The sequence below is a fragment of the Canis lupus genome, chromosome 23 (assembly GCF_011100685.1).
Source record: "Canis lupus familiaris isolate Mischka breed German Shepherd chromosome 23, alternate assembly UU_Cfam_GSD_1.0, whole genome shotgun sequence".
NCBI classification, from domain to species: Eukaryota; Metazoa; Chordata; class Mammalia; order Carnivora; family Canidae; genus Canis; species Canis lupus.
This window is the reverse complement of record NC_049244.1, coordinates 28,999,188-29,017,070: the sequence shown is the minus strand read 5'-3', so window position 1 is coordinate 29,017,070 and position 17,883 is coordinate 28,999,188. Positions and strand designations below refer to the sequence as shown.

The 17,883-nt window shown below is 48.2% G+C and overlaps 2 protein-coding genes and 1 long non-coding RNA gene across 17 annotated transcripts in view; 1 reads left to right on the top strand and 2 right to left on the bottom strand.

Annotated features, from left to right (window-relative positions):
• Window positions 1-1,718: 1,718 nt before the first annotated feature.
• On the bottom strand, window positions 1,719-4,280 carry NUDT16 (nudix hydrolase 16). Its single transcript, XM_038570846.1, has 3 exons — window positions 4,119-4,280; window positions 3,700-3,969; window positions 1,719-2,988 (listed from the first exon to the last, which is right to left on the bottom strand). Exons 1-3 carry the CDS (start codon window positions 4,254-4,256, stop codon window positions 2,809-2,811), a joined length of 588 nt encoding a protein of 195 aa, XP_038426774.1. The 5' UTR covers window positions 4,257-4,280; the 3' UTR covers window positions 1,719-2,808.
• Window positions 3,711-5,369, top strand: LOC111091931. The gene is made up of 2 exons (XR_005377022.1): window positions 3,711-3,989; window positions 4,692-5,369. It is a non-coding gene; the product is annotated as an uncharacterized LOC111091931 (long non-coding RNA).
• Window positions 5,370-5,730: 361 nt separating this feature from the next.
• Window positions 5,731-17,883, bottom strand: part of NEK11 (NIMA related kinase 11) — a 255,460-nt gene continuing 243,307 nt past the window's right edge. For 8 of the 15 annotated variants that reach the window (XM_038570830.1, XM_038570827.1, XM_038570832.1 and 5 more), the window contains one exon: window positions 16,155-17,022. In XM_038570830.1, the coding sequence (XP_038426758.1) occupies window positions 16,752-17,022 (271 nt within the window). In that variant the 3' untranslated portion in view covers window positions 16,155-16,751. Of the gene's footprint in view, window positions 9,907-10,890; window positions 11,076-16,154; window positions 17,023-17,158; window positions 17,281-17,883 lie in introns of those variants that run through there. The other 7 variants (XM_038570839.1, XM_038570841.1, XM_038570835.1 and 4 more) reach the window with 6 other exon arrangements.

Here is a 17,883-nt window from a genome sequence, read left to right as displayed (position 1 = left end):
AAGGAAAGGAAAGGAAAGGAAAGGAAAGGAAAGGAAAGGAAAGGAAAGGAAAGGAAAGGAAAGGAGAAAGGAAAGGAGAAAGGAAAGAGAAAGGAAAGGAGAAAGGAAAGGAAAGGAAAGGAAAGGAAAGGAAACCTTAAAAAAAAAAAAAGGGCAAGCTGATGACTGAAGTGCCAGGAGGCAAGGAAACCGTGCACATGCGTGCCTACCCTTCACCCCCCCACACACACATCTAAGGGCCCAGATTCCTACCCTAAACTGACCTATAGCTCAACCCTGCCCAATAGCTCAATTCTGCTATTTCCTTAACCAACTTGCCTTTCCACGCCATGATGAATGGCTACTTTGTACCTTCTGGGAACATCGTCCACCCACATCCACCTGATCACTTCATTTCAATCGATTGTCCAACTCCATCATCCTCTCCTCCTTCCTCTTCCTCTCCCTGAGGCCTGGGATGCTGCAGGACCTGTCCCTCTTCCCATCAGAGGCTCCTGCCTCCTCTTTTTGCATGGACTGTGCCCCTACAGCACCGCCTCTCTCTCCTGTTTCCACCAGCACACCCACGCTCCATCCCCCACCAGAAACCGCTGCCCCTGACCCGCAGCCCTCTCCAGGTGTCGGGCCGTTGCCCCACAGCCCTTTGGACCCACTTCTCCCCTTATCCAGTCCCCCATTACCCACCCACTCACCCAACTCCTGTCTGCCTCCCACCCTTTCCTGAAACTGTTCCCCTCAAAGTCACCAAAAACCTGTTACTAAATCCAATGGACAGTTCTGCCCTCCTTTTACCAAAACTCTCATAAGCACTTAGCAGAGTTCGCTTTCTTCAAGCAGCTTCCTCTCGACTGCCGGTCATCTTCAATGTGGCCTGCTCCTCATCCTGAACCCTGAGACCCGGGCTTCCTCGGGGCCCCATCCTGAGCCCTCTTCTCTTCTTTCTCTCCCTGCCTGACCTCATCTACCAAGTTGCTGTACCCTCTTTATACAGACGACTCACAAATTTTTGTCTCAACATGCCCAGAATGACCTTGATTCTACCCCCTGTAGAAGCTTCTCCGCTCCCACCCAGGTTTTCCCTCATCCACAACTTGCATGACTTAAGACACAACTGAAAAGTCATACTTGAATCCTCTTTTCCCTCACTTCACCCCACACTCAATCCATCCGAGTGCCACTTAGTGACACCAATAGCTCTCTCAAATGCATCTGCTTCTCTACCTCTTCCGCTACTGTGGCTCGGACCACCACATCTCCCATGTAAGCTACTATGGCAGCCTCCCTCATCTACACCCTCTCCTGCCCCCTTCCAGGTCACACTGCACACACCGGAGCCCCTGACCATGCCTCGTGAGGCTCTGTGCCATCTGGCTCCTGCCTACCTCTCCAGCATCCTCTCCCCTTGCTTACTAGAGCCTAATTACACTGGCCTCTTTCCATTTCTAGACCATGCTCTGGTGAAGAGGACTGCAAATTCTCTGCTTATCTCTCTGCCACCCCAATTGAGAAATGGAGTTTAATTTCCCTACCCTTGATGTGGGATAATCTGCCAAGATCCTTCCTCAGAATCTTAACACATGCTACCACCTAGCATATCTAGAATATTCTTCCCACACTCCTACCTGGTACTTCCTCCCTATCGTTCAGCTTACATGCTCTTCACAGAGGGCCTTCCCTTCGAGACCACCTTAGCAAAAAGTAAAAAATGTCAAGGCAAGGCCTGTATCAATCTTTTATTTCTTTCTTAACACTGACATAAATGAAACAAGTAAATAGGCATCATAATTAAATTGATTACTTATCGTCCGTTCTAGAGCAAGCGTTGGCATACTATCACCCTCGGGCTGGCCACCTCCTTTTATGAAGTTTTACTGGAACACAGCTATGCCCATTATTGTTCGTTGCTACTTCTGAAATGAAAGAGCTGAGCAGATGCTACAAAGACCACGCGGCCCATGAAGCCTGAAATTTGCCATTTAGCCCTTTAACCCTGTGGAGAGCAAGACCTATGACTCTTTTGTCCCCAGATCTCCAGTACCTCATACTGATTATTTGGTGAAAAAACCAAAGGGCTCTGAGGCTCCGCTACAAGCCCTCTTTGCTGGCAGACTCTTTTTGTGAGGACAGAGGTAGGCTAGAGCTGGGTCCATTCCCTTCCGATGTCCCGTCTAAGGGGTCCCAGATGACAGCTTTGGAGATGTACCAGGACCCTGAAGTCTCAAATCCAAGGAGACCAAGCCATTTTTCTCACCCTTCTGCTCAGTTTCAGAAGACAGCAGGTTGGTTAGGATTCTCTACCCACCTTCCAGGGGTATATTGCTTCTGTCAACACCCAGGCAAGGATGTGACCATGTTCAGTGGGTAAAGCGACCGTGTTGCTTCTCTCTCCTCGCTAACAAGGATGTGGCTCTGATGACAAGCTATACCTCACACATGCCACTTCCTGGTTAAATTGCATGTGGTGGTTATGGGGAGGTGTCAGCTTGTACGTGGGTATAGGCTGGACATTCCTATGTCCGGGGGCTACCATGCTGTGTGTGTGCAAATGGACAGAGAGGGGGCAGGCTCTGAGGATTAGCCAGGGTCCCTGGGATGAGCTGCAGGTTTTTGCTCTGGATGTGGAGAGCTGCTGGGCTGGGGGGGGGGGGGGGCAGGGGGGCGGGAGCTCCATTCAGACATACTGCACATACTGCTTTTAATCTGTTATCATCTATCAAGCTCAGAAGAGAAAACATTCCCTGTTCCCTCCTCCTCTCCTTTGTCCCAAGGACCTCATCTCAGGTTCCACGGCTCCACAGAGGGCTGCCTCTAGTGAGGGAGGGAGATCTTATGGGCTGTAAGAGAACCAGGTTCCACCAGTTCTAAATCCTGAAGGGCTTCCAGCAGCTGCTCCTTTGCAGCTCCAATAAAGGAATTTTCCAGGAAGGCAGGCAGGCCTCCCACACCATCCCGCAGGGTATACAGGGGCACCCGTACCAGGCCTAGCACCTGTGAAAGGAAGGGAGACAGGTGACGGTGAGATCGGTAGCTCATCCTAGACAGATCTTTCCAGATCAGGGGTCTCATCCCTGATCAGTCCAGCAGAACCAGGCCTGAGGACTTAGATCTTATACCCAGTGGGCCCAGCTCTCCACAGACAAATGACCACGCTATCCAGTTTCAGAAATGCTAATCCCTCCCACAGCACTAAACCTTTAGCGGCTCTTGCCTCCAGGATGCACGCTTGGCCTTGCACCAGTAGTTCTCAAAAAATACAACAGATCAGTCATATCAGCATCATTTAGGAACTTTTGAAAGATGCAAAGTCCCAGGTCCTTCCCTCCTTCCCCTTCCGAGCCAGAAATTCTGGGAGTGGGGTCAGTAATCAGCTTCCCAGATGATCCTGATACCTGCCAACGTTTGAGAACCCTCGCCGTGTACAGTCCACTCCCCTACTCTCCTAGCCTAACCACAAAGTGGTTAGTACCCCCCCGGCCCCGCCCCCATAAGTGGCCACATCTTCTACCCAAGAAAGTCAGGGGCCTAGGGAGCAAGGCTTGGCTGAATCAACGGGGACGAGAGAGATTTGGATGGGTTGGGTGTGTTCTAGAAAAACCACCGCAGAGGCCGGCGAAAAGGGGAGAAGGGTGAGGCCTCCGTGGGGCAGGGGGCCCAAGGGCCCGGCGACCCGGCTTCCAGGGGCGGGCGGGGCGGGCCCACCTCCAGCCCGTGGTCCTTGGCGCGCGGGGCGCCCTTCTCCACCGCCAGCAGCTGCTCGAGCGTCAGCTGCTTGGCGTAGAAGTGGGCGACCACCCGCGGCCCGGGCGCGGCGTGCGAGCTGCGGTAGTCGGCGCGCTCCAGGGGCACGTGGGCCGCCGCCTCGCCCAGCTCCTCGCTCAGCTCGCGCCTCAGCCCGGCCTCCAGGGAGCCGTCCTGCAAGTTGACCAGGCCGCCGGGGAAGCCGAGGCGCCCGTCGAAGCGCATCTGCATCTGCGGGGGACGGAGGCGGGGTCGGCCGGGCGCTCCGGGGCCGGGGTCTCCGGGGCGGAGGGAGGGGAAAGCGGGGGGGAGGGGAGGGGAGGGCAGGGCGAGGGAGGGGGAGGGGGAGGGGGGCGAGGGGGCGGGGCGCCGGGTCTCACCAGGACGGCGTAGCGCAGCGGGATGCGGCCGAACAGCAGCCCGGGGTCGGGCGCGTAGAGCAGCGCGTGGCACGCGTGCCGCCAGCCGGGCCCCAGCGCCAGGGCGTCCTGCAGCTCCAGCTTGCGGGCCCCGGCCATGGCCCCGCGCCGCGGTCCCGAGGGCGCAGGGGGCGGGCGGCAGGCGGCAGCCGACCGGGGCGGGGCCTGCAGGCGCGGGGCGGTGGCGGCGGCGGCGGCGGCCGCGGGAGTCCGGGGGGAGCCGGGAGCCGGGTCCGGGTTGGGCCCGGGGCGGGGCGGGGCGGGCGGGTTGAGGGCGTGGCCGGAGGCCCGGGCGCCTGGCGAACCCGGCGAGTAACGCTTGGGTCACAGTGGCCGCGGCGGGGCGGGCGGGGCCGGGGGCCGAGGCCCGGGGCGGGGGCGGGGGCAGCCCGGGCGGGGGAGGGGGGCCGCGCCTGCGGAGGTTCAGGCGGGGCGGGGCGCGGGGCGGGGCGGGGCGCTCCGAAGGCGACTTGCTGCCCCCCTCCGGGGGAGAGTCGTGCCCTTCCCAGAGCTTCGGGCCGCTTTTCTCTCCAGGTTGCCGGAGGAGGCCTTTGAAGATGGGTCCGGCTCCCTCTACGGCAGCGTGGAACACCCGGCGCCACCAAGGCGACAGCCAGTGACTCCAGCTAAGGGCTTCGGAGCCCGGAGCGTTTTCAGCCTGACCGACCGTGCCAGTCGCCGATACCGCCCTCCCGGCCTGCCACCCCTTCGGGAACTGCTCTCCGCCTCGCTGGGGGCGCCGGCCGCACCCCCTCCCGCTCCACCCCCCCGAGGCAGAGGTTCCCGCAGGCGAGGCCGCGGGAGGATCGCTGAGCCCTGCCGTGACCCTCAAGGGCGACTGCAGGTTCGCTGAGGTTCACTGTGGTACTGAACCCAGACGTAACTCGGTGGTCGGCCTCGGAAGATGCTGAAGGATGAGTTCATTTGAACAATAATGAAGAGGCGAGGGAATAGGAGAAATAGGTGAAGAGAACGAAGAGGTGCCAACTTCCAGTTATAAAATGAATCATGGAGGGGAAAAGTACAGCGCGGGGAATAGAGGCAATGGGAGTCTAGTGACGTGGGCGATGACAGATGTGGGGAGCACTGACGTGTGCGTACGTGTGCATAGACCTGTCAAATCACGGTGCTGTACACCTGAAACTAATACAACATTGTCCACTATACTTCAATACTAAAAAAGAAATAAAAGAAAAATTTTGAAATCTAAAATTTTAACAAATACTTTTTTATTTATTTTAAATGAACTCTGAGGGTCCTAGCCAGTGCATCCTGACAACTTACAGATGCACAGAGAGATACTTTAAATTTCCCCAGAAACTTAGCAGTCTCTTTCAGACATCGGGAACATTACTAGCTTCGATTTCAGTGATTAGATTCAATATTAGATTGGCAGCATCCTTTCTGCTGACGTCCTATCTTTGTGAAGCTAGTTTTTTTTTTTTTTTTTTTTTTTTTTTTTTTTGCAGTGGGATGAAAATCTGTGTGTAACAGGGAATGAGGTTTTGAGATGGTAGGTGGTGACAAGCAGGTGCCGTGTTGTGAGGACATAAACACTTCTTAAGATACTTGGACCTAACTAATTAGTAAATGATATTGATAGCTATTTCTTTGGCTTAAGGAGGCCATGAAAAATTCACCGACACCTTAAGTTACAGAGAGCTGAGAAATTTTGGGAGTCTCTGAGATAATCAATCCGTTGATTCAATAAATATAATTTGAATCCTAAAATAATAATGAGGAGGAGGAGGAAGAAAAGGATTCAGCATTCAGCATTTATCTTGTCTTTTTTTTAATTTTTTTTTTTTTTTATGGGCTGTACCTCAGGGCTCCCAAATAGTTAATGAGGGGAAGTTCATATAGGGTATTCCAGTTAATCAAAGAAGAAAAGATATAGCCAATCATAATTTTACTATTTTTTAAACTTTAATAGATCATAGGAAATGTCCACCAATGACTGCTAACATCACTAAAAGAAAACCAGATATTATGTACCTCATGACAGAAGAACACACCATCTACTATGAAATATTCTTGTCATAACCTGAACTTGAATCTGGATCTAACTACAATTCTATAAGAAATACAAAAGAACATCTTTTAAATATCAGGAAGAAGCTAAACTGATCCATGTGGTAGTGGATTAGAGCTGGAGCCATCAGTATAAATTTGTGTTTAGATTAACTTAGATACAGATGGTTACATATAAAAATAGTCATAGGTATGTGTGTATACAAGGGTTAGTGTCCACAAATTTCCTCAGTCAGCTGTGAGGGGATAGAAGCAGTCATACCCCAGTAGCAAAAAGCATACCCAGTACCCAGAGCTTGATTTCCAATACCATTTTCTAATAAAAGGAACTGGACTCCTTGGAGAAATGGCTGATTCAAGCCCTGGGACAAGAAATATACCTAATGGATACATGATAAACCTGGAGCATCTTGTGATGTGAGAAATCTTTTTTTTTTTAATGGAAAAAAAAAACCCATATTGACAGGAGTATGTCAAAGGGACAGGGACTTAAGAACCAACTGAAAGAGTTCTCAGTGGCCAAAGCTGAAACAATTGGAGCAACAAAATAAAGTAGTATTGGATTATAACCCATAGTATAAAGTAAATATCTGCAAATCCATTCTGATATAAATAATGCGCAAGTAGAGGCACCTGGCTGGCTCAGTCAGTAGCACACCTGGAGGTTGTTTGAGTTCAAGCCCCAAGTTGGGTGTAGAGCTTACTTTAAAAAATAATGAAGCAAATAAATGAGCAGAAAGAGACATCTCCCAGGCAGAAGAATTGAAATGATTTCGACATATACTGTGTCCCTCAGGAGGTGGAGCACAACTGATCACTCCTTTATTTATTCACGAGAGACACACAGAGAGAGGCAGAGACATAGGCAGAGAGAGAAGCAGACTCTCTGTGGGGAGCCTGATGCAGGACTCGATCCCATGATCCCCGGTATCACAACCTGAGCTGAAGGCAGATACTCAACCACTGAGCCACCCAGGTGTCCCACAACTGACCACTCCTTAAGTGTGTGCTGTAAATAATGACTTCCTTCCAAAGAGGACAGTGTGGAAAGGAGTGGGGGAAGCAATTTTGTGACTTTGAGGAGGAACCTGACAAACATTAGTCTAGCCAGGTGAGTCAAGGTCAACATCAACAGTAATAAATCATGTTGACAGTATGCACCCTTGATACGATGTGAGGCATATGGTATTTCATGTTACTTGTCTTCCTCCCAAAATGACATAACCCTGGTCTAATCATGAGAAAATCATTAAACCCCACTGGAGGGACATTCTACAAAATACCTGACCACCACACCTCAGAACTGTTCAGGTCATTGACTATGAGTAAAGTCTGAGAAACTGTCTCAACAAAGCATACCTTAAGGATTCCTGATGACTAAATTTAATAATGTGGTCTCCTAGATAGGATCCTGGATCAGAAAAAGGACGTTAGATGAAAGCTAAGGTAAAATCTAAATAAAGTATGGACTTTGATTAATAATAATGTATGGATATCGGTCAATTATTGTAACAAACACACCATGCTAATGTAAGATATTAATAATAGGGAAACTGGGGGAATTATGTGGGAACTCTCTGTACTATCTTCACAACTTTTTCTGTAAATCTAAAACTGCTACAAAAAATAAAGCTTAAGGGCGCCTGGATGGCCCAATCCGGTGAGCATCCAACTCTTGTTTCGGCTCAGGTCATGATCCCAGGGTCCTGAGATTGAGCCCTGTTGTTGTCAGGCTCAGCACTGAGTGGGGAGTCTATTTGGGATGCTTTCTCTCTGCCTCTCACCCTGCTCTCTCTCTCAAATAAATAAATCTTTTTTTAAAATTAAGTTTATTTTTTTTAAATGAGGAGGATGCCACCAATAAAATCTAGACTGAAAGAAACTCTACAAGACCAATGACCTGGTTTCTTCAATAAGTGAATTACAAGGGGAAAAAAGAGATGGAGGTAGATTCTATACATAAAAAGAGTTTGAGGAGACCTATCAGTTGAAGCAATTGGGCTTCATTTGGACCCTCATTTGAAGAAACAAAAAGTAAGGAAATGTGAATATTGACTGAATATTTGATAGCAATTATTGATCATTTTTAAGCATGATAATAGTATTACTGCTTTAAAAAGATTATCTTTCAGAGATACATGCTGAAATATTTATAAATTTATGATAAAAACAATCCAGTGAGGCGCTAGTAGGTGAGAATAGAAATAAAATAGGATTGGCTGTGAATTATTTCTGAAATTGAGTGATGTTCCATAATAAGGGCTTATTATATTATTCTCTTTACTTTTATACAGTTTGATGTTTTCTATAGTAAAAGTTAAAAATAAAAAGATCTTTGACTTCTCCTGAAGGTAAAGGTTATAATTTACATTTGAATAAAGCTTTGCATTTCACAAAACCCTTTCACCGACAGAATCCTTTTGGTCCGGGAGAGGGAGAAAAAGGTAAGGGTCTAGTCTCACTTTTCAGGCAGAAAGAAGACTGCAACCAGCATCTACCATCTACCAGAAAATATTAAATTATTCCACTTGATCTTCATAAAATTTTCCAGATGTTTCAAAAGCAGAGCCAAGATGAGGAACCACTCACTTTGAAGGATATACAATGGAGGAGTGGGGAGGAGATGGCACCAGCAGAGAGCTGTCAGCTAAGCCAGTTGGGGTTACTAATAGGGCTTACTGAAAGGGCTAGACGCTGCGATTATTATTGGGGGGCACTCACATATCTGAAATCAAATCCAGCAGCCTTAAAGGAGGTGGCATTCTACAGAAGGCAGCCCTACTCTAGTTGTTTGCAGGTCCAGCATTAAAATACCCACTGCTGTGTTGTCTGGAGTTCATTAGGTGGATCCATTGATTATAAGAACTTTACAGACACCTCCAGCTTCATGCCTGGACCTCTTCACCTGAATACCCCACAAGCACCCCGAACACCCAACACACCGAGGAATGGACTCGGTGTTTCTTTCCCCACTCCCCCTGCAGCTCCTGCATCCCCGGCTCTGTGAATGGCCCAGTCACCCATGCTAGGAACCTAGGAGTCCTCACAGACACCCCCCAGTCAGTCCTCAGTTCTCCTGGTTCCCTTGTGTTGTCTCCACAAGGCCCTGACTTCACCTTTTCTCACCTGGACCCCAGCTAAATGCCTCCTTGCCCTGCCTCCAGCCTCACCCCATTCAAACCTGCCCTCCACACAGTCCCATGACACAGCCAAAAGCCACGCTTTGCTGAGACCTCTTTAGGGGGCTGGCCCTGGCTACAGAACACAGCAGACAAACTCAACAGCCCAAATCTGAGCTTTGCTCTATAAGTGATCTATTACTGCATCATACTGTGAAATGGAGTGATTTACACAACAGTGAACACTTACTCCTTCAGCGTCCGTGGGTCACTGATAGCTGGATGGTTCTGGCTCAGGGTTTCTTGTGATGCTTTTAGTCAAGACGTCAGCAAGGGCTGCAGTCAAATGATGGCTTGCCTAGGGCTGGAGAATTTGCTTCCCAGGTGGCTCAACTTGGTGCTGGCTATTGGCAGAAGCCTCAATTTTACGCCAGATAGACGTCTCCATAAAGTTGCTTGGGTGTCCTCGAGACATGGTGGCCGCTTCCTTCAGAGTGAGTGATCCAAGAGAAAGCAAGATGGAATCCATGTCTTGTGACCTAGTCACAGAAGTGAGACACCACCATTTCTACGGTATTTTATTGGTCACACAGGCCACCCTGTTGCAATGTACAAACAAGAATACCAGATGTGAAGATCATTCAGGGCCATCTAGGAGGCTGCCTGCTACACCTTCCTCTCAAACCTGATGTAATCATCCCCACACTTTATGAACCACCAGCACAAACAGATTTCAAACTCCCAGAACCCACATGCAATGTCCTCCATGTTTGTGTTCTTGAGGCCTGTGAGATCTTTCCTCCCTCTTAAGTGCCTGATGAAATTTTCGCTGCTTTATTGAAGGATAATTGACTATATATATATATATTTTAAGGTGCACAAGGTGATTTTTTTTTAAGCTTTTGTTTATCTATTTGAGAGTGAGAGAGAGCACATGAGTGGGGATACCTAGGGAGAGGGAAAGCTCCGTGCTCCTGCAGGGCTGGATTCCTGGACCTGGGGATCATGACCTGAGCCCAAGGCAGAGGCTTAACCCACTGAGCCACTCAGGTGCCCCAAGGTGATGTTTTGATATACATCGTGAAATGATTACCATAATCAACCTAATTAACATATCTATCACTTCACATTGTGACCATTTTCATTCTTTTCTGTGTGGTAAGAACACTTAAAAAAAAAACACACTTAAGATCTACTTTCTTAGCAGATTTCAAGCAGAAAGTAGTGCAGTATTCTAATTTAGTCACCTTGCTGTACATTAGATCTCCAGAACTTAATTGTCCTATATATAACTGACACATTGTAACCTTTGACCAACATCTAACAACCCAACCCCAGCCCTGGCAACCACTATTCTGCTCTCTGCTTTTATGAGCTTGACATTTTTAGATTCCACAGAGAAGTGAGACCCTGCAGTTATCTTTCTGGGTCTGGCTTATTTCACTTGACATAATGTCCTCCAGGTTCACCCATGTTGTAGAAAATGGCAGGATTTCCTTCCTTTTTTAAGGCTGACTAATACTCCATTGTGTATATACATAAATATGTCACATTTCCTTTATCCATTCATCTGTTGACAGACATTTCGGCTGTTCCCAATCATTGCCTGTTGGATGCTTATCATTCAAAATCCTGTGCCTACATGCCTGGTACGGGTTGGGAACTCAATACATGTTGAAGTAAAATCCAAAGAAGAATTAGACCATATCTGCAGATGAGGTGGTCTTGGTAGGCTCCATGCTCCTGTGCAGCAGCTTCCAGAAACATGCTGAAAACCAGGAAGGACAGAGTTCATGGTTCACCATTTTGAAAAAGAGGATCCACACTTTTTTTCTGAGAAACCATTAAATCATTTCATTAGAAGTAAACTTTTCTCCAAATTTATAAAAATCCAAATGCAAAATAAAAAAAAAAAAAAAAAAGGAAGCCCCGAGGACATGACAAAAAGTGTTAAGAGAAATGGTAGAGAGTGATGTCAGGTATATGGGTTAGCTCAGTACCATAATGACGCAGCAGAATAAGCACAAAACTTGAGGAGCATACAGCAATGAACATTTGCTCCTGGCTCAAGAGTTTGCAGATGGCCTGGAGCAGTTCTGCTTTATTCATCATTGGCTGGGCTGACTCTGTAGGTTGGCTGAGGGTGGTGCAGCTCCCCATCTCTCATCCTCCCCCTGTGACAGGCGGGCTGGCAGGTGAGGGCAGAGGCACAAGAGAAGAAAATCTAGTGCCCCTGCAAGTTTCCTGCTCCTGCATGATCACTCAGCCAAAACAAGTTCTGTGGCCCGACTCAGAGTCAAGGGAAATCTACTCCCTCTGTGGGAAGACCCATGAAGTCATAAAGGACTAGTCAGGGGTCCGGAGAGGGGTAAATTGAAACCCAAAACTCAATCTCTCAGAGCAAGAAACAGTCATAATATTTCTGAAAGAAAAAAAATTTCTAGCTTGTTCAAAGATTGTCTCCTAATCTAACCCTACAAGTCTACTTTGAAAATACTCTTCTTGAAGATTTCAGTTCTCCATAAATGCCAATGGCTTTGGTATTCCTAATGAATATATTATATCATATTTTATTATTTTATTGTGGCATATTTGTTGGAGCAGATTTCTGATTTTCCTTCTGAAATTAGGGAATAACTGAGTTTCCTAAGGGCACTGGTGACACTGCTTGTTCTGGGGGTCACATGGGCAGGGTCATGAAATGTGAGGTGTGTTGAGGCATTGTGAGGACTCAGAGCTGGCCTTAGAGCCCCCTTGCTTGCCTTTCCAGAGCTGCCTTCTCCATGCCCCTATTAAGCTATTAGACCACTGTCAGCTAACTTCTAGTCAAGAGCTGGCTGAAAATGGCTAAAAATGTTTACTCTCGGGGTATGATTGCGTGGTAGTAGTTGAATCTTAGAAGCCTAAGGAAGGCTTTGGGGATGAATCTCCCAAGGATGGGCTATCAGGCAGCCTGACGATCAAAGCTAATGAGTCCTCCTCCAAAGTTAAGGGCATCTTCCAGATTGAAAGCATTTCCACGCATTACGCTGAACCCCACTGCCAATTTCATGTGATGGAGCCTATTACCTTCCCTTCCCTGTTCTTCACAGCAGCCTCAGATGTAGGCAGGCGGAGACTCAGAGAAAACGACTTGCCCTAGGTCACATAGTAAATGGCAAGAGTGAGTGTAGCGTGCAAGTCACCTGGTGTGAAGTTGTGTTTTTTTCCTTATGCAGATTGCAGCAGAAGCATTTAATTAATTAATTAGAGAGTGAGAGAGAGAGAGAGAGAGAGAGAGAGACAAGCAGACCCTGCCCAGAGTGCAGAGCCCTACTCGAGGCTCTCTCACTACGTGAGATCATGACCTGAGCTGAAATCAAGAGTCAGAAGCTTAACCAATCGAGCCCCCCAGATGCCCCTGCAGAAGTTTAAAACACTTTACTGTGTGTCCCAGCCTGCCCCCTCTCCTGCCCCCCCCCACACCCCTTCCTCTGCCTCATTTATTCATTTTTTGCTTCTTTATCATCTCAGTGGCCTGGCCCAATCTCCTGACACATTAGTTAGTGATCCCATCATCTTGAGAGAGGAGTGGGGTGTTTCGCCCCTGGAGCTACTGTTTGATTCGTCAGCCTCCTTCATCCTGAGCCCACTGTGATGGCTGGACTTTATAATAGACCTAGAGCTTTCACTGCAGCCTCAGCCCCAAATACATTAAATAATTAACTGCTGTCACTCTCCTGTGTGTGCCTTATCTCCGCATCATCCAAAATAGCTGATGGCATTTCCTCTGCATAAATAGAAAGCAGAAAGGTCAATTGGTGTTTATGAAGGAAATATATATATTTTACAAAGCGGCAAGCCAGAGGAGTCCCTTTGGACCCCTGTGAGGGTTTCATAACAGCATCTTCTGACTTCCTTAATCCCCCAGCCAGTTCCCACCCACCATCTCACAGTTTGCTTAGTGATTAATACCAACCCTGGAGTCGCCCCAAAGCCAGACTGAGTCTGGCTGAAGGAGAAAGTACTTGCCCACTAGTAATAATAAAAAGTGATTTTCTTCCAGTTGCCTTCAATCTGGCACCACTACCCTCACTCCCAGCGGACCAAATGGAAGGTGGATCCAAAAGGAGTTTCTTTTGTAAGGCATGGGGCCGTGATCCAAAATGGCACTTCCCCCTGCCTTTCCCTTTTTTGAAAGCCTGGTATGATGTACAGCACAAATCTCAGGAGGATAAGATGTTTTCAGCCTATATCTGTCTTTCTAAGCATCATGGGGATCAGGATCTAGCACCCCAAAATAAGCCATTTTGGCATAAAGATTATTTGAAGATGAAAGCAAGTGAGAAATGGGAGATGTAGGAAGAGTTCTGCTTTCCCCCGCTTCTACCTGAAAGCATAAATTTACCACAAGAAAAGTGCCCCAGGAAAGCATATTCTTATCATTGAAAATGGGGTGTCAACAAACATACTAAAATAACCCCCATTTTCCATTAGTTTCCCCCATATAGTTCCTAGTCACTGTCCCACAATTTACTTCCCTTAGAGCTTAAATCTCCATCCTCTGTCTTATCACTTCTCCACAAATTTATCACTTTTGTCAAAATGGTATATAAGCTCTCAGGCCTACTTGTTTCTTTGGGGTTGTCACTTCTTTCTAGAGAGCCCCCTATGCCATGTAAAAAATATTAATATCAAATAAAGTTTGTATGCTTTTTCTCCTGTTAATCTGTGTTTGTTTGTTTGTCAGTTCAATTGGCCCCAGCCACGGGGAGCCTAATGGGAAGAGGAAATGACCTTAGTAACCTGTTCTTAAAGCCAGGGAATTGTTCTCGGGCACATTCATCTGTTTGTGAAGGATAGTAGACGCTGTTTAAAATCTAGCTATTTCTTACTCTGACCCAGCAACTCACACAAGCATTCTGTTCTAATGTTTTGAAAATCATTGTAAGGAAATTTGGAACTTTTATAACTCACTGCTACTATCCTCCTCCTCCAGATCCGTCTGAAATCAGTTTGGTCATAAAAGGATACGGGAGCTCGGGGGCGCTCTTCCTGGGGGTGAGGTCTCTTACCTGCCAGCATGATGGAAATGTCCTGGGTTTCCTTCAGTGTTCTACCCTAGTAGCCGGCACAGCTTCTGGATCTGGCCTTGAACAATATGCTCAAGTTCAGAATTCTGCAAGGTCTCAGATTCCACCCCCAGGAAGGAGCCCATATTTGAGGCCTGCTTTTCCTGCCCCAGACACAGGAGCTTTAAGGTGAGCAAGATGACTGTCACGGGCCAGCCAGCATGCGGTGGGGGGCATCATTAGCTTTGGGAAGAGGCAGAGTGAAGATCTGTGCTGGCCTCCACACCTCTCCATGGTGTAAAGGTGTTGAGAGAACACACAACAGTGATGTTCACAAGCTCTCGAGCATGGCAGAGGGTGTGGGTTCCCGTGGCTCCTTTGGTTGCAGAAGTGGGAATGAGACATAGAACACGGGGACCATGCTCCCTCGTCCTTGGACTGATCCCATCAAATTCCCTGCAGCCAAGGTAGTCACACTTTGACCTTCTTCCTGCCAATCAGAGCATTCACTGGGAGGCACCTGAAGCTTTAGGGCCCTTCTTTCCTGGTCCTCACACCACCTTCAGAGACATCAGTGAGATGAATCAGTACCACCACCACTACCACCACCACCACCCCCCACACACACACACAGCAGACCAAAGCACCGCTCCAAATACAGGGAGGAGAGGCAACAGGAAGAGGGTCCTCAAACAGTGGTCTGAGGGTGGTTCTCACCCCAGGACCGTCAGCATGCCCTGGGAGCTTGTAGTTAACGCAAAGTCTTAGTCTCCACTCAGACCTACTGAATCAGAAATGCTGGGGATGGGTCCCGAATCTGTTTTCACAAGCTGTCCCAGTGATCCTGACGCTCAGATTTAAGAAATTCTAGTCTAAAAGGCACTGCACTGTGCTGGGGCCATAGCACCGGCCACAACAGATCGTAAGGCAACAGGCCGCTGGCCTCAGTGCCCTCAATCGTTAGCCGAAGGCAGAATGCTGAACTCGGTATCATCCGTGCGTCAGTTTGGCGACCAGCTCCTCTACCCTGGATGTCTTCTCTTTGTAACTGAATATCCCCTGAGCCCTGATGTGCCTGCCTCATCCCACCCCCGGTTATAAATCTCCAACTTTCTGGGGCAGCCCGGGTGGCTCAGCGGTTTAGCGCCGCCTTTGGCCCAGGGCCTGATCCTGGAGACCCAGGATCGAGTCCCACGTCGGGCTCCCTGCATGGAGCCTGCTTCTCCCTCTGCCTGTGTCTCTGCCTCTCTCTCTCTCTGTCTCTCATGAATAAATAAATAAAATCTTTAAAAAATAAAACAAAATAAATCTCCAGCTTTCTGTGCTGTATTTGGCACTGAGCCCCATCTGTCTCCCCTATGTTAATAGTCCTGAGTAAATTCTTCTCCACCGTTTTAACAAGTGTCAGGATAACAGTATGTTTAAACCCGTGTACGATTAAGGAGCTCCTCAAGCAAGTGTGCCGTAGCCTCTTGGTTGCAAAGCCACATGCAGAGTGGTTAAGAGCACAGATGCTAGAATCAGCCAGATGTGGGGTGACATCTCACCTCAGCTCTGCTACTGAGTAAATAAGCAGGTTCAGTAAAGGATGGGGGTAATTTCTCCTCTCTCTCCCTCTCCTTTTCCATGAAAAGATCCAGTGACATGAGGCCCTTAGAGTCATAAGCACTGAACCCAGTAGTGGCACATAATTGGCACCAAATAAATAAAATATTAGCAGCTCCAGTAATTATTATTACATAAGTGTGTTACATTGCTCAACATTCTTCTAGATAAGAAACAGATAAAACAGGTGATTTATTCTGTAAGCAGGGAAAATATATTTATTAAGAACAAAAGTCTTCAATATTCCACGGATAAACTTGGAGAATAAATCACAGAAGAGAACATCTTTTTGGATTTTTTTAAGTCCCAGTCCTTAAATATACGCACATCTTGCTTGCTAGCCGGGGAAGGGCAAAAGTGGGCCAAAACCAGTTCACTTGAGACAAATATTTGTGGCGCCTGGTCAGCAGCTCAGTGCTCAGCGACCTTCAGGGACAGGCTGGCCACAGAGCACAGGGAGGGACCCGAGGCAGGCACCGAGTCTGTCCTCCAAGTGGAAATGGTAAATGGTAGATGGCTTCTTCCAAGCCATCTACCTGGATGTTCAAGGAGAAGTACCTTGCGGAGGTACTTCGGCCAACCCTGTGGAAGCCCTGGGGGTTTGGATTTCCAGGAAGCCACACTTGGTCCACAAGCTTTCCTCAGAGGATAGAGCACTGACTGGCCCAGGACTCAGAGGAGAGGCAGACAGGTTTACTACCCTCTACAAGACTCACTCCTCTTGACAAGGAATGGAAGTGAAGATGGGAGCTCCAGCCATGCATCCATTTCCCATAATAAAGTCCAGCTTATGTATCGAAAGGACTCGTCCCTTTGAACGTGTTTGCTTTTGACAGATGTTGGTGAGGGTTCTGGGGTGTGGGCCCTCGACCCACTGTGATCAGCAACTGCTCCTCGAAGTACAGGAGCTGGTCAACCTCAAAACAGTCACTGGCATGAGGCACCACTGTTTCTAGAGCTGCCCGGATCTCGGCTTCACTGGCCTTCTGGCGCCTTGCTCTCTTGAGGTAGTCGTAGACCTTCTCAAATACCTCTGCTCCCAGCTTCTGCATGGCTGACCTGCCACACAAGTTAGAGGGGACAAAGAGGAGTTTTACACATTCGGGTCACCCACAGAAATGTCTTTTTAAGTCATTTATTACACAAACATTGTACCTGTGAGATTTAGGGGAAAAATAAGACGCAATGGCTCTACCTTGAACACTCAACAGTATTTAATATTTCCTGAATGTCGATTATCCGCCAGGTGCCTTCTGGGGACTGGGAGCAGAGCATTAAACAAGTTACGTCAGTTCCTGCCTTCATAGAGCTTGCCTTCTAGGGTAGAGAATAAACATAACTTAAAAAATACACAGACAATAAAATGTCAGGCAGTGCTATGTGCAATGGAGAACAGTAAATCCGGGAGGGAGGGAGGGAGGGAGGAGAGAGAGAGAGAGAGAGAGAGAGAGACAGGTGAGGGGCTGGACAGTCCCCTGAGAGGTGTCCTTTGAGAGGTGTCCTTTGAGGCCAACACCAGGGGGTCCCGAGGCTAAAACATGTTGGAGAAATATCAAGAAGGCTAGTGTGGCTGGAGTCTGGAGAACAAGGGGGGAAAGAAGAGTGGGATACGAAGTCAGAAATCAGGTTAATGAGGACACTGAAGTAACCAGGAGGAAGAGGCCAGGGAAGGGGATGTGCTTTTCTGCGCCCTTCACCTTTACAACAGCTCTTTAAGCAGACTCCCTGCTGAGTGCAGAGCCCAACGTGGGGCTCCACCCAGGACCCTGAGATCAGGACCTGCGCCCAAACCGCCCAAAAAGAGAGTTGGATGCTTACCTGACTGAGCCACCCAGGCGCCCCAGTGCTTGACTGTCTTTAGCATTTTAATGTGGAGGTCGGGGTGCGGCCCACGGTCCCTGCTCTGCATCTCTTTACTGC